This window comes from Lagopus muta, chromosome 21 (genome assembly GCF_023343835.1).
Source record: "Lagopus muta isolate bLagMut1 chromosome 21, bLagMut1 primary, whole genome shotgun sequence".
In the NCBI taxonomy this organism is placed as follows: domain Eukaryota; kingdom Metazoa; phylum Chordata; class Aves; order Galliformes; family Phasianidae; genus Lagopus; species Lagopus muta.
Genome location: NC_064453.1, coordinates 205,157 through 219,702, shown reverse-complemented (window position 1 = coordinate 219,702; position 14,546 = coordinate 205,157). Strand labels below are relative to the sequence as shown.

Below are 14,546 nucleotides of genomic sequence, written 5' to 3'. Positions count from 1 at the left end.
TTTCCTACCACTGGTTCTGTGAACAAACCATTTCTGTATCTGAGTGACCAGAGAGACTTAAGTAAGGGAGAAATTCTGTAAGGATGAGTTGGTGAAGCTAAGGTATCATCTACTGCTTTGTCAGACCTTGGAAAGGAAAGGTGTACTTCTGAAGCACTTGTGGCCATCAAGGATGAGCAGCGCAGAGGATCTGAGCGGATTTGCATCAAGGGGAAACACTGTGAGCTCAAGTAACAGCATCCCTAAGGATAAAAGTAAAGTAGGAGCTTCTGGTGAGAAAGAGAAATACATGTGCGCAAAAGCAAAGTAGTAATTGGAGATAATCAGGCTCAGGAGATGGAGCCTCTGAGAACTCGAGGTTCTCTATCTCTTAATTGTGGGAGGTGGTGCACTCGATGTACACTGATCAGAGAAGAATTCATTGCTCAGCTACTTGCTGTTCTCCTTTGCTGTTCTTCCATTGCCCTCTACCAAACACCAGACATAAGTGCTGTACAGAAACTACAGCTTCATCTGTGTGACTCAGAGGTTGTTGGGAACCACCTATACACCAGCCAGATGCCACTGCAAAGGGCTATGAAGCAATACTACTTTATTCAGTAGCATAGCAAACTGCTTGCTGGAGATCTAAGACTTATATCCATTAATACTCATTATTCGTTCATTTAATCTTAAGAGCTGTACCATAGAGCATCAGCTCAGATCTGCTGTCCAAATTCAGGCAGATTCCAAACCATGTAGATAATAGTGGATGCTTCTCTTAACTGCACATTAAAGCTTTTTGTTTCTGCCTCAGATTTGAGAGAGACTTGTTCCCTTGACAAACACCCAGGTGCTTTGAGCAGGCTTGGTGTTAATCTACAGTGCTGCATCTCCTGCTTGATGGAGAGGCTTTCAGGAACACCTATCAAGATAGCAAGCTTACAGTCCTTGAAGTTTCATTTTTGACAGAATGAGTGACAAAGCCAATAAAGGCAGCATAACTGGTATGAGTGTTTGTAATTTAGTAGATTTAATGAGGGATTGGAAATGAATAGTTTTGATGCAGAACACTTAAGCCTGGTCTTACGCTTCCTGTAAGACACTGTTTGTCTTGAGGTGGAAGCTTTCTGCATAAAGATCTAATGTAGAAATGCTTCTGATTTAATGAATATGTATGTCTAAACATGGAAAAGCACAGATCGTGGAACTCAAATTGATTGGAGCGTACTTGGATGAGTCATTGCCTAGTGGAGACGTAGTAGGGTCATAGCCGTGCTCGCACTGTGTGCTCAGTTTGGGAAACGTTGGCCTGTAGTGGAAGAATACAAGCAGTTGCACTAAGCTCTAAGAGGTGCCAAGTCTTTTGTTCATGACTCATTGAGGCAGTGGCAGCCTACACTGACTGCTCCCTGACTAATGCAGGAATTATTCCCAAGTGTTCAAAGAATATTGGAGGTTACTAGTTCAGAATTTTTATATGTGACATCATTTTCTTGTCATAGCTGACTCACCGGGTCAGTTTGCTCAGCAAGTTAGCCAATGGTACGTGAGGTATCGGGGTATACCTGCACTGTTCAACTAACAGTACAGTTTGCTCCGTGTTTTAATTACCTCTTCATTCTTTCCTAGAGGCAGAGAGAGGGCAGCAGTACCTGCAGGCGGGCTGTGAGTCTTAAACAGAAATAAAGGCTGCGGGGGGGAGGGATTTATATTGCAGATTTGGAAAAAAACAAACAAGCAGTTTTTTCTCCAAAATCTCATTGTATGTGATTTTGTGTACAGGAAGCAGTTTCTTTTATTTGTAAAGCAATGTGCTGTTGGCTGAATGGAGAGTGAAAAGGCCAACGTGGAAGAATCGGTCTTTAGGTGTAATGCTAAAAGCTGAGGCACGTTTATCCCTGAAGGTCTCAGGTTCTGAATGCACTACAGGCATCTGACAAAACTGAATAATTAAAGGCAGTCCTAATGGCTTATTTTCTCCTAGCTATTTAAATCTTTCACGAGCCTGTCAGTTACAAGCATCAAGAACAGAACATTGCCTGTAGTTGTAAGGAATATTTGCATCACAGGGAGAATGATTACCTGGTTATACATCTGCTAAGCACTACGGTTCTCATATGGGAAGGCATGCCTGACAAAAAGAGAATACTGTTTAGGTGTTCCTCCTACTGATCTCTGCATTTATATATTGAAAAACAAAGCACTTTCTGCTTATTCCAGTTAGAAGCTCACAGTGTGATTACACTGAATGTTTACATATTTTCAGTAAGACCTTCAAATAACCAGGAAACAGGAGGGAAGTTCCCTATTCTGTAGCAAAAGCAAACTGCCTTACATTTAGTCCTACCAGGACACAATTTAGTTTGTTCTGGGCATATGGAACTACTCCAGATAGGCATTTTCACTGCATTCTTACTTAAATTACTTGGTGTGTTTCTCTAGGTTACAATTAAGTCATCTTTTCCCACAAAGAAGTGTGTGTTTTGGAACCTTCTGTAATGGGAGAACATAATGTTCTTTCTAAAAGGGTTTATCTGCTGGAACAAAATGAACTGCTTTGGTCTTTTTGGTCAAGAGCGATGGACTTTGCTGATGGTGACAACGTGGTGCTGCTGAGATGACCCAGTGATTTTCCTTGCATTTGTAAGGAAACAGCATAGTAACAGTGAATCCATCGTCTGGTCCAGCAGTGTGGTGAAACGAGGCCTTTTTGAAAATAGATGGTGGAGACAGGACCCATCATCTGGGGTACGTCTGTGCGTCACCTGTACTAGAGAAAGATCAGGCAAGATCAACTGCATTCAGAAGGAATTTAAAATCAGATTATTTTAGTGCAAATTAGAGGTTGGTTTTAATTGATGCTACCGAGGTGCTGTGAAGGAAATGCAATACCTGGGACACGTTAGAAGGCCCATCCTTTTTTTCCCCCAGAGACCCATGGTGTTTGATGTGCAGTGAACAAGTTAACTTGCAACTTGTTCACCTTTGGAAGGTGATTTAGAAAGTGATGTTCTCTGCCTGTTCTTAGGCTCAGGGTGTTTCTCCTGATGTGGAGAGAAATTATTTCAGAACTAGAGCCAGAGGCACTGCTGATTCATTTGCATTATCCGTCTTTTGCACCTGGAATCATACAGCACAAAGGAAATTCCCCTGCTGTGCTCTGTCTCACCCTACTGAGACCTTCTAGAAAATGTTCTTAGAAAATAAGTCTGCTTTCTGTTGTGACCCAAAGGAATTCATAGCTTATTGCTGAAGGGCTTGAATGTAGCAGCGTTTCCTTGCATTGCAGGAAAAAAACCAACATCTTGAAGTCTTCACTAAAGTCTCTACCAAACAAACAGTAACGTCCTCTATGTTCAGCACCTTGTATTTGATCTACGTAGATACATAGGTGCGATGCTCAAAGGACATCAGATGCTGCATCCACCTGTTTAAAGCGAGGCCCTTCAGGCTAATGTAGTCAGGACAGGAAGGAAATTAATTAAAGAAAAGAGGGATTAATAGTTGTAGAAAAAATAATCTGAAAGTTATGTTTTCTCTGTCCCTGCTTTAGTTATGCCTACGTGTCTGTATGGGAGAAGAGAATTCACTGTTAACCCTCATATGATCAGAGGGTATGGTATAGTTGTGCAGGAAGCACTTTGTGGCTTATTCAATTATCTGCAGTATGCACTTTTAGCTTGATAATGCTTGAATTATCTGCCTTCTCTGTGAGGGGATTGCTGGACTCCGTTCTTCCATTAGCTGAGTGATTACCAGGCAAGCAGAGAGAAGGCTTGTAATTTCCTTTTGGCAAAGGATGGCCCAGAAGACCAAGTGGCAATTAAGTGCCCGCTCTGCTTGAAGAGCAGCAGGAAAAGTTGAGAGAGAAACTGAGGATGAAGCAAAGCAGAGCCTGTTTCTGAGCGTGGTCCACAGGAGGTATGCCAGCAGCAACTCTGAGTCTAGGAACACAAAGGTGGGCAGCGTTGCTTCCAGGTCAATTTTGGAAGGCAAATATTTCTTGCTTAAAATCAAGAAAAGGTCACTAGCAGAAGTTGAAGCTTTTTTTTGACAATTTGTGTTCCCTTTTGTCTCTGGTGCAGGAAGTGCCTGAGGGTGTTGCAGTAGACAAACTTCAGTCTGGAATTTCCCCTTTTCATTTCTTATATTCAACTTAAAATGCAGTGGTGAATAACGCTTAAAAACTCAAGGCGATGCTAGCAAGAAGTTACTTGGAACTTTCCAGTGCAGTGAGTGCGTTGCCAGCCTTGGTCTCTAGCACCGCGCAGTGGTGTCAGAGTGTCAGAACTGTCTGAAGCAGTCTTTCCTGCTCATGTATTTGTACCCAGTGCTCTGGGCTACGGGCTGCACACACGCTGCAAATCGAGACTGCTTTCCTAGCGTCTGTTTTATGGCCGGGGAACTGACTGATGAGATGGTTGTGTTTTGTATGTCACAACTTGTACTCTAAGTCATGCTGCTCGTTTTCAGTTGTTTGCCGTCAGCTACAAACCATGCCAATGAAGGGGTGAAGTTGCATCTCAGAGGCATTGCTAATCTTTAATAGGTACGTAGTTGTAATTGTAGAGTTTTGAAAACAGGCATTCGTGGTTCTTTGTGCCAAGAAGTATAACCAGATGTGAATACCTTTCCCTGTGTTAGGATATTAGTGCATTGTAATCAAAGGAAAAGGACACTTGCATGAACATCTGTAGGAGGGCTGGAGCCTGAGTAAGAGCATAGAGCAGAAATAGCATAAAGCATGAAGGGAAGATTTCAGTAGGTCATGGTTTGAATACGGGGCCCTGTTATCAGTGAAATCTATAGCAGCCTGAAGAGGAATTGAAGTAAGAGAGCTGTGATAGTTGTGGATGAACTCTGAAGCTCAGCAGTAAGTGAGGAAATAGGGAAATCAGAGCAAACTGAAGGAAATTGGCTGAGAATTTGTAGTTCTGTATCCCATATGTCAAACTCCAAAGGTTCTGTGGGATTTGTCACAACTGACTCTTAATTGTTCCATGGAGGTATGGCCTCTGCTGGTAGATAACATGTATTGTCATCTCCTTTGGTCTTAAACTTAACAAGCTCTGCTTGGATGAAGTTGAAATGGATTAAAAACTGTTAATGCCCTGATAAAATTTATCTTGATAAAATGAGAGGCTAGTTGTGTGTTAGATATTCGCATTACCTTTTACGAGATGTAAGGTTTTTTGAGGAGCATATAGATGTGATTTAAGAGTACAAAGCTGTTATTTATTGCAATCTGCATGCAATCCTGGGTAGGACTAATAATTGGCCTTTGGATCACAGCTATGTGGAATGTTACAGAGGGGTAGAAGTGTCCTCCCTGTGCTCTTTGATCTAAAGCGCTCTGCACCACAAAACTTTGTACTGTGCAGAAGGGGGGGCTTCATCAGTTGTCTGAAAAATACATTTGATCCTGCTTCTGTTCTGCTCCTGCTGCTGAATATTCTCAAATTTCCCTTCTGGGAAGGTTCCAAACATGGGGAGCAGTGTCCTACTGGTATACAGCCCACTTATGTCCTGAACCTCAATCATATTTGCACACTTGTCTGTGAATGCAAGTCATTACCATGTGTTTGGTGTGATCGGGTTGTAGCGATTCAGCTCTGAAAAGCTGTGTGTACAGTCTGCCAAATGAAACACAAGCACACAAGTATCTATAGCAGTGGGCCTGGCCTTCTGATTTTTAGAACAGAACAGTGTGGTAAGTTCTAGAAGAAACCAACTGCGCTGGCTGAACAACGTGTGAGTCACGTGTAAGAGCGGTTGTCCAATATGCCAAGAAATCTGGGAGGCAGACTGTGTGTGTATTTGTGCCTGGTCTCTTTTGAGTCAGTTAGAAAGAGAGATCTTAATGTTGTTGTATGATCTTAGTGATGCTTTGCACACGATGTTAATTCTAAGTCCATGCATTATTCCTGGATATAGGGTCAGTATCTTTTTACATAATGTGAAATTACAAAAGCAGTACAATAACAGCCTTTTGCATCTCACTTTCCCATTTTGTACAGTGGAGTAATTCACTGAAATTAAAACCTCAAGAAGTCCATGTTTCTTCAGCCAGATGCCAAACCCTGATGTGGTCTTGGGTCAGTGGTAGTTGGGTTTTGCTTTTGTTTTTCATTTTTTATTATTAGCTGCTTTTATGAGGCTGGGAGTTGGATAAACATTCACAACTTCAGAAGAGTCTACAGGTTGCTTTCCAGCTTGGAAGGGAATCCCATGCACATAGAAGTAGAAATAGACAAATGGTTTCTTATAAAGCAATTTTCTAACAAATGTATTGTGTGCTAACCTTTACCCTCCAGTTTTCCTCTGTCCTTGTAGAGATAAGGGGGTTCTTAGGGGCGAGCAGGGTGTGTGTGCAGGGTTATCTGTTTGTTCATCTCATAGGCAGATTTGTTTTTTTCCTCCAGGAAAACACGATAATATAAACTGTGCCAACATGTTTGAAACTGACAAACAGCTTCCAGAGCAAGACAGAAACATACATATGTAGTCTGGATTGAGTCCAAAGCATCTTTACCTCTGAACTGGTTTAGGCGAGAGAGACAGGATGTTCCACAGAGCACAAAGCCATGTGATTAAAGATCATGAACAAACACAGAGTATATTATTAACAGATCACCAGACCACATTTCACGTTGGGTTTTCTGGCTGGTAACCCATGGAGGTGACTCAGGAAGTTAACAGAGACACCAAGGTCTGGTCTGTTCCTGCATAACGAATATTCAGAAAAGATTCCTTGAAGCTGTCTTGTATGGCAGTCTAAGAAAACTGTTCACACAGGTGCTGACAGTGGTGCAGATATACTGCTGTGGGACTCTGCTCGGTGTGCTGAGAGAACTTTTTGGTAATTCCTAACAGAGGTTTTTCCTCGACTCATAGTTCAGCATGTGTTCAGCAATCACTGATTTTCAGGATCACTGTTCTTTCCAGGCTCCTTGTGCTGTCGATGTCTTTCATTCCTTTCAGTGACCTTCTGTCTGTCCTATCTTGTGGCTCCTTCCATTTTTTTTGATCCCTCCAGATTCTGATCAGCAGCAAATCTAGGCCACGATCTTTATGGGCAAACTATGAGACATGAGGTGAGGATGCATGTAGTTTAAGGTATGGGGTGAAGGGTAGGTGACGCTCGGAGACTCGTGAAGCACTTGTCTAGCAGTTGGCAAGCAAATTTGCTGGGAATTGTAAAACCTGGACCTTTTTTGTGGCTGCTTGTGGCATTGGGATATTCTGCTCCTGGGAATTTGCATGCCTCTGACCCCAGGAAGTCTCAAGATATCCACAAATTATTAGTGTATAAATGTTTCTTAAGGAAATTCAGCAGAAAAGTCTCAGAACCACTGCGTCCCATCCTGTCAGTTTGTGTGCCCATGCGTGGGGGCTTCTGCTCTTCCCTGTTAGTAAGAGGCTGAAGTGACAGCAAATGTGGGTGAATTCTGGTGTTTTACAGAAACTTCTGTGCTGTCTGGGCAGTGTGTGGGGATCTGGGGAAGGGAGCATGACCTGTGTGGATTTCTTTTTTTCATAGAAGGTTACTTTATTACAAATAGACACATGTAACCTGGGTTTTCCTTTCCAGGGCTTCACAAATGCTATCAGGTTTCTTGTGTCTGTATTTAGCACTTTTAGCCAAGCAAAGTGATCTGATTGTGGTTCGACTCCCCTCAGTGTTGCAGGCTCATCATATTTAATGTGCATTTTAGCCAGGAGGGAAAGGAGCATTTGGTGCTGTGGAAGCAGTGGGTGTTGGATCCCTGACATAACATGACAGCTTTTCCTGTATTGCCCACAGCATCACTCAGGAAATTGCCTCTCAAGAAGATGCCAGCTCCCTCTCCCCTGGAGTCAAAGCAAAATGTATTTTATTTTTTTTTTCTGACACTTCCTCACTCTTTATTAACTCTTCTTTGTTATTGCTGAAATGGAGACATCCCAAGGGCCTCTGAGCGTGGTGATGCTTTAGATGAAAGGAGACCTGCTGTGGAGCAGCATGTACCAGAGCTCCAACGAGAGGCCCCTGGGTGCTCACCTAGGAGAGGGGGAGTGCAAGCATGAATCACAGGTGGTAGAACTGGGAAAGCAGCGGTGTCAGCACGGTTATTGCTTGAATCACTTTTAGCTAGCAGCTGGTCAGCTGGCAGATGGTTGCAGCCTGAAGTGAAAGCTTATAACTCACCAGCCAGCAAATAGTCCCAAAAGTGAATATCTGCATTTCATCAGCATTTTGTATTGCCTTTGTGAAAAATGGTATTCATTTGCAGGTAATTGGTTGTGCTTCAGTTTCCTGTGGCTTCCTGTGCATTCATCTGTGTTAGGTCAGCTCAGCTTCTTTATAAGCTTGGAAATGTTCTTAAAATCTAATGAGTTTGCAGTGTGAAAGAGTACTAGTAGATCTCAAACAGCCAGACCTGCGAGGCTTTCTACCAACCTGCTCTGCTCAGCAGTGGTGCAGCCACACCTGGAGTTCTGTGTCCAGATGTGGACCCTCGAGTGCAAGGGAGACCTAGACATACTGGAACATCCAAAAAGACTACCAGGACAATCAAGGGACTGGAGCACCTCTCCTCTGAGATGGGGCTGAGAGCTGGGACTGTTCAGCCTGGGTGAGGCTCTGGAGAAGGGAGATCTTATCAATGTCAGAGGAAGAGCGCAGAAGATTTTACTATTTTCTGTGGTGCCCACTGCCAGAACAAGAGGCACTGGGCATAAACTGGAACACAAAAGGTTCAGTCTAAACATCAAGAACCACTTCTTTACTGTGCAGGTGATGGAGTAGTGGCAGAGGCTGCCCAGAGGGGTGTGGAGTCTCCCTGTGTTCGGTGTGATAAGCACCACTTTAACGGAGTCTTTTCCACTTGCCTGAAGGAAAGCAGTAGCATAATGCTCAGTGATGCAGCAGGTGTTTCAAAAACCCTGCCAGCACAGGGATTACCCCTTTACCTCCATAAGCATGTAGTAGAATTTCAGAAAAACAAATGCCCGGGAATAAACATTATTGGAGAGGCTTCCTCGGATAGTGTTTTTGTGACCAGACTCTTATGGTCTTGTTTCTATGCTGTCCCTAAAACATGAGAGCAAGGAGCAGATCAGCATAGGAAATACAGCTGGAAGATATGCCTGTTTTGCTGTGGAGGAATCATTTACCTGTGCACTGCTCACTTGCTTCTTGTATTCAGATTTACCATGTCCTACATGGGAACATTCCTCTACCATAGCCATAGCATTCAGGAGGAGCTAATTAAGCAATTATGTTATCAGGTGATGGGAGTCAAAATCTCATCTACGCAGCGCATGGACTTAGCAGTCTGACTCATTGTAGTTTATGACTTACTATTATGTAATCGGTGCGTTGCTCCATAGGTGCATGCTGCGCAAAACAGAAGTAAACAGCTGCTCTGCCATCTGTGTTACACATATGGAGATCATGACTTCGGTCAGCTGGCCGTAGAGAAAGGTGACAACAGACTCCTGGTCATCAGCTGTGAGTGCACGTACCACAGTTGTTTTTGTGGCAATCGCTAATGGCAGAATCCACAGCAGTGCTGTCAGTATAACACAAGACAAGGTGTTACATAACACGGGATACCCCAAAACCCTATATTGAAGTGTGGAAGAGGGTGCAGTGTGCTCAGCAAGACAAACTTTGTGCAGTGAGATTAGAGCAGAGCGTAATGCAGAAAATGCCACTGTTGAATTGATCTGTTCTCATAGTGGGAATTCTCTGTAAATGCTGGAACAGAGTGGCAAGAGAATGACAATGTATTGGCTTGGTAGAACAATGTGATTTTTAAATTGAAAGAGACACTATAACTCTTGTTAGAGTATGTTGTTTCCTTCCCTTTCATTGACAGTACAACAGAAGGTATTGGTTCAGGTTCATGGACTAGATTTAATAGCAATATTTCTCCTTAGGTTTGAGAAGCTGTGCAGAGGTAGGTATGGATGACTCCCTCTGCCTCTCTTGTCTGATAGGCAGTCAGTATGGATGGAAGAGGCTAAATTAAAAACAGTAAAAGTAGACTTTCTGGTTTTTCTTGATAGCTGGTATAAAGGACAGAAGGGAGCAGTCTGTGCGTTGCAATTAACATCCAGTGCTATTGCAGCTCATCCTGTAATGTGATATAGATATTATCTCAGCACGGAATTGAACACTGCACTGAGTCAGGAACACAGAGCAGTGTTGGGTTTTGAAGAAAGTAATTGACCTTAGGGACCTGGTGAGTTTCTCATTTCCTCTGTGGTAAACACAAGGAAGCGGGGGAGTACTTCCCATAGGCTCCCGAAGTCAATTTAAACAAGGTACACAGCCAATTATAAAACAAAGTCTCAATAAATGCATAGTAGGAGGCAGGCACACCTCCCATCTTCCTGCAATGCCCTTGATATCAGTGCCACACTGACTTTCTTGCATGAACGTGGAATCCCCTGCATGTGTGTGTATACTGAGCCACTCCTGAGCCCAGCTGCTAGAGAACACAGCCTGCTGCAGCACCTCTGTGGTGCCACTTGCGTGCAGTGCCATGCCTGTCCCACCAAGGGCAGTGCTGGTGTGACGGGCCTGCATGGATCAATAGATGGATCAATATTAGCTGTGCTTGTATGGAACCAGGTGTTGTAGGTCTGTCCTCTGTGTGCTGCCTGGCCATCGCTCCCCCCATCCCTCAGTACAGCAGTGGCCCCATCCTTCCTTGTGCCACCCTGTGCTTGGCCTTCAGAAAAGCAGCGATTGGAGGATTTCTGAGACTCACTAACGATGTGAACTCTGTTTTCCTTCTCCAGGAGAAGATTAGAAGTCCAAATTGCACAAATAACTCCTGGTAGCCAAGAAAGCTTTGATCTTGATAATGACTGGATGCGATGGCCGGAAGCTGTAGCTCACAGGATTCATACAAGAAACAAGGAATCAAGCTGTTCAGGAAACGTGACAGGGAAGACAGTAATTGCTTGTTTCAGTTTGGTATAGCAGCTCTAGCTTAGACTGACAGATTACTGATATTTGTTCAATGGCAATGTTCCAGTTTTTCACAAACCAAAGTGGTGCTTTGTTAAAAAGCCAGCTTGTTGAAAGTAATGTCCACCAGCTTTTACTGTGCCTTGCTTTGTCTATTTGTCAGCAGTGGGGATATTTCTGCTTTTTAAAGCATCTTTAAACATATAATTGCATTAATTAATGTAGGCAGTTTAGGAGTCTGGTGGAATCCACGCTCAGGAACTGCTTAATAGCTCAGATAAAAGTCCTATGACAGCATGCTAGGGTTAGACATGCAGGTGGTGTGTAAACTGGCTTGTGTGTAACTTCTTTATGTTCTCACATTGTATTCACCTCCCACTGACTTCCTTGAACCCACTCAGTTGACATGTAAGGGAAGCCAGGGTGGTGTAATTTACATGGTAAACTCTCACCATATAAGCATTAAGAGCATATAATTGAAATGCTTGTTTAAACTTGTTGTTTTGCTTTTTTTCTGTCATACTTTGTTGAACACAGTGCAAATACAGCATGAGCCACAGACCTTGCTGACTTGACTGTGTGTTTACAATAATATAAACTTCTTCAGTGTAGTACATGTGGAAAGGAGACTTCATTTGGATTTGGCAATGGAACAAAAGCATTCGCGTATCTGGACTGAATCTCGTAAAATCACTGAGCATCCTGGGCTGGGAAGAACCATGAGGATCACAGAGTCCAACTCCCGGCTCCACACAGGACAACCTAAGAACGAAGCCAGGTATTGAAGAGCATTATCCAAATGCTTCTTGAATGCTAACAGGTTTGTGGCTATGGCCACCCTCTCACTGAAGAATATAATTGCTAATGAGTTTCCCAAACTGGCTATGGCACTAAGGCTCAGTGCAGCAGAGCTGACTCAGTCAAATACTCTGCATTTCTTCAAAACCTGAGTGCTTTAAAGCTGACTTTTCTGCTTATTAACAAATAAGGAGCGGTTCTTCCTACTTGAACCTTCCACCACAAATCTCATTCTCTGAAGTAAGAGAGACACTTCTGTGTTTTGCTTTTTGAGAGACTTTAATGAATGAACAGTAATTAACTGTCAATTCAATGCAGAGTTGTAAATGAAGGATGTAGCTTTCTTTGGATTACTGCCAGGTTGGGGTGGTAGGAAGTGACAGATGAAGCCAGGCCATGATTCCTCATAGAGAGTAAGAAACGTGTGGCGTTTCCTTCTGAGCATGAGAAACTCAGAGTTCTTCCATGCTACAAGAAAGAAAGCTGTTCACTGTGTGACAGTCCTACTGACTTGGATATTGTGAAGACTGGTTTGAAGCAGGCTTGGTGATTATTCATTTTGAAGGAGCAGAAGGGGATATGATCGCAACGGCACGGTTTTTCCTGATGACTTTGCTTCTATACAAGCAGGTTCCTGCTGTCCTGTAGGAGCGGGAGAACAGTTTGTGGAGTACGTGTGCAGACAAAGCCGCTGTGATCCACAAGGCTGCTGGGTCCCAGAGTGCCAACCTGCCCTGCTATGCAGGCCTATCAAAGCACCTCAGCTCAAAGCTCAGTGTTGTGAGCAGCTTCTGATGTCGGACAAAGCACAGCCTGAATCACGGGATTGCAGGGGTTGTGAAGAACCTCAAAGTCATCGAGTCCAACCCCTGCCGAGGCACAATCGGTCTCAGAGGCTGGCGTGCAGCTGGGCCTAGGATGCCTCCATAGGAGCCTTCACAGCCACTCTGGGCATCTCGTGCCTTAGCGCAAGTAACTTCTTTCTTATTTCTAGTCCCGACTTTTTCCTCTTTCGGCTTGAATCCTTCCCCCCGTCTGTCACCGCACGGCCCGCCGCAGCCCATCCACCTCCTTACCGCCCCTTTAGCTGCGCACCGCCCGCTTTGCTCCCCTCTGGGGGCGGCGCCGGCGCTGCGGCCGCTTCCGCCGCCGGGGAGGGACGGGAGCGGCAACGGCGGCGTCGCGGCGTGGCCCGAGGTGAGGCTGCGGGGCCGGGCCCGGAGCGCCCGGTGCTGCGGGAGTCCGGCCCGAGATGTCCGTGTTCGGCGCGCGGTGCTCCGTCGGAATAATGACCGCAGCGATCCGTTCCGGGCCTGCGGCAGCTCGGACGGACGGTCCGCCGCGGTAGGAGCGGAGCGCCGGGCTGAGAGCGGAGCCTGGGCGGGCCGCGAGCGGGCGGCGTCAGCTGCCGGGTACGGGGATCGTCGGCATCCGGCGACGGCCGGGGCCCAAGGAGGTCCGAATGCTGCACGGGGACGCGGCGACAGCCGGGCTGCCTGCAGGCCGGGCTCTGCGCTGCGTAACGCGGCGCTCGGCTGCAGCCCGCGTTTCCAGGGGCGGCGGCTCGCGGGGTTGGCGCGAACGTCCCGCGCCGGACGTCTGCGGTTTGTGTGTTTTGTGCCCCGGCTCCTGGCCGTGTACCGCGAGGAGCTCCCTGACCTCGGCTTTCTGAACTGCCATCGGGGTAGCAGGACCGGAGGAGTTGTGAGGACCGCCGTGTCCGCTGGTGCGTTTTCGGGGAGGCCCCTCTAATTCCTGCTGGGTGAGTTCCGTCACAGCTGTGGGGTGATGGTGACATTACCTGAGGGTACGGCCTACCTGTAAACTGTGATGGACATGGTGCTGGGCTGGTTTGTTTGGTGGTGGAAAGCCTGGGGGGGCTGTGCAGTAGTGCGGGGCCAACGGGAGTCAGTTCCAGCCCTCGGTGAGGGTTTGAGGCCCACCAGGGATCAAAACATGAATGGGTTTGTGTCCCTGTTCGTGACACACCATAGCTGTGCAGGTAGGTGTCAGAGCCATGCGTCGCCAAGACCCTGTTGGTTAAGGTCCGTGGCTACTGTTATGATGAGTGTCATTCGTGGCCCTCTTGGAACACATCCACAGCATGGCCGCAGAAATGTTCTGAGGGATGGAGCAGCTCCCTGCGAAGACAGGCTGAGAGCTGGGCTGTGCAGCTGGAGAAGAGAAGGCTGCAGGGAGACTGTATCTAAAGGGGCTGTGGGAAAGAAGGGGATGGTGCCTTTAGCAGGGTCTGCTGTGACAGAGCAAGGGGAAATGATTCCAAACTGAAAGAGAGATTTGGATTGGATGTAAGGAAGAAGTTTTTAAAATGAAGGTGTTCAGGCACTGGCATAGGTTGCCCAGAGAGGTGGTGGATGCCCCATCCCTGGAGACACCCAGGGTCAGGCTGGAGGGGCTCCTTGCTGTGTTTCCTTTGAGTTTGCTGTCCTCTGTTTTGAGAAGAACTTGTGCTGTTGGTTTTTCCTTCTGTCATGTCTTTGAACTCACTGCAGTTTAAAATAAAAAGGAAAGGAGCACTCTTTAATAGCGTTTGACCTGGCCTTCAGCAGGAGGCAGTGGGTTGAACTTGCTTGCCCTACACTTTTAAAAAATGGTGTGGAAGGAGCAACCAGTATTTCTCTAATGGTAACGGTGTACACTGGGGACAGCCTAAGGCTCTGCTGTGTCCCAGCAAAGCACTGTGCTGTGGCTGTGAACTGCTGTGTCCTGCCAGGACAGAAATAAGAATGCAGCACGAAGCTGGAGGTGAGAGCAGCGTGTATCTCATGGCACTGTTGGTCTG

The 14,546-nt window shown here is 45.7% G+C and overlaps 1 protein-coding gene across 15 annotated transcripts in view; it reads left to right on the top strand.

The window, feature by feature from the left end:
• The window catches only part of SLC45A1 (solute carrier family 45 member 1), a 33,906-nt gene that overhangs the window by 9,005 nt on the left and 10,355 nt on the right, over positions 1 to 14,546 (top strand). For 3 of the 15 annotated variants that reach the window (XM_048967446.1, XM_048967445.1, XM_048967443.1), the window contains exon 2: positions 10,774 to 11,723. The exons of 4 other annotated variants lie outside the window; for them this stretch is intronic. In XM_048967446.1, the coding sequence (XP_048823403.1) occupies positions 11,593 to 11,723 (131 nt within the window). In that variant the 5' untranslated portion in view covers positions 10,774 to 11,592. 8 more of the 15 variants (XR_007380807.1, XR_007380808.1, XM_048967444.1 and 5 more) reach the window with 7 other exon arrangements.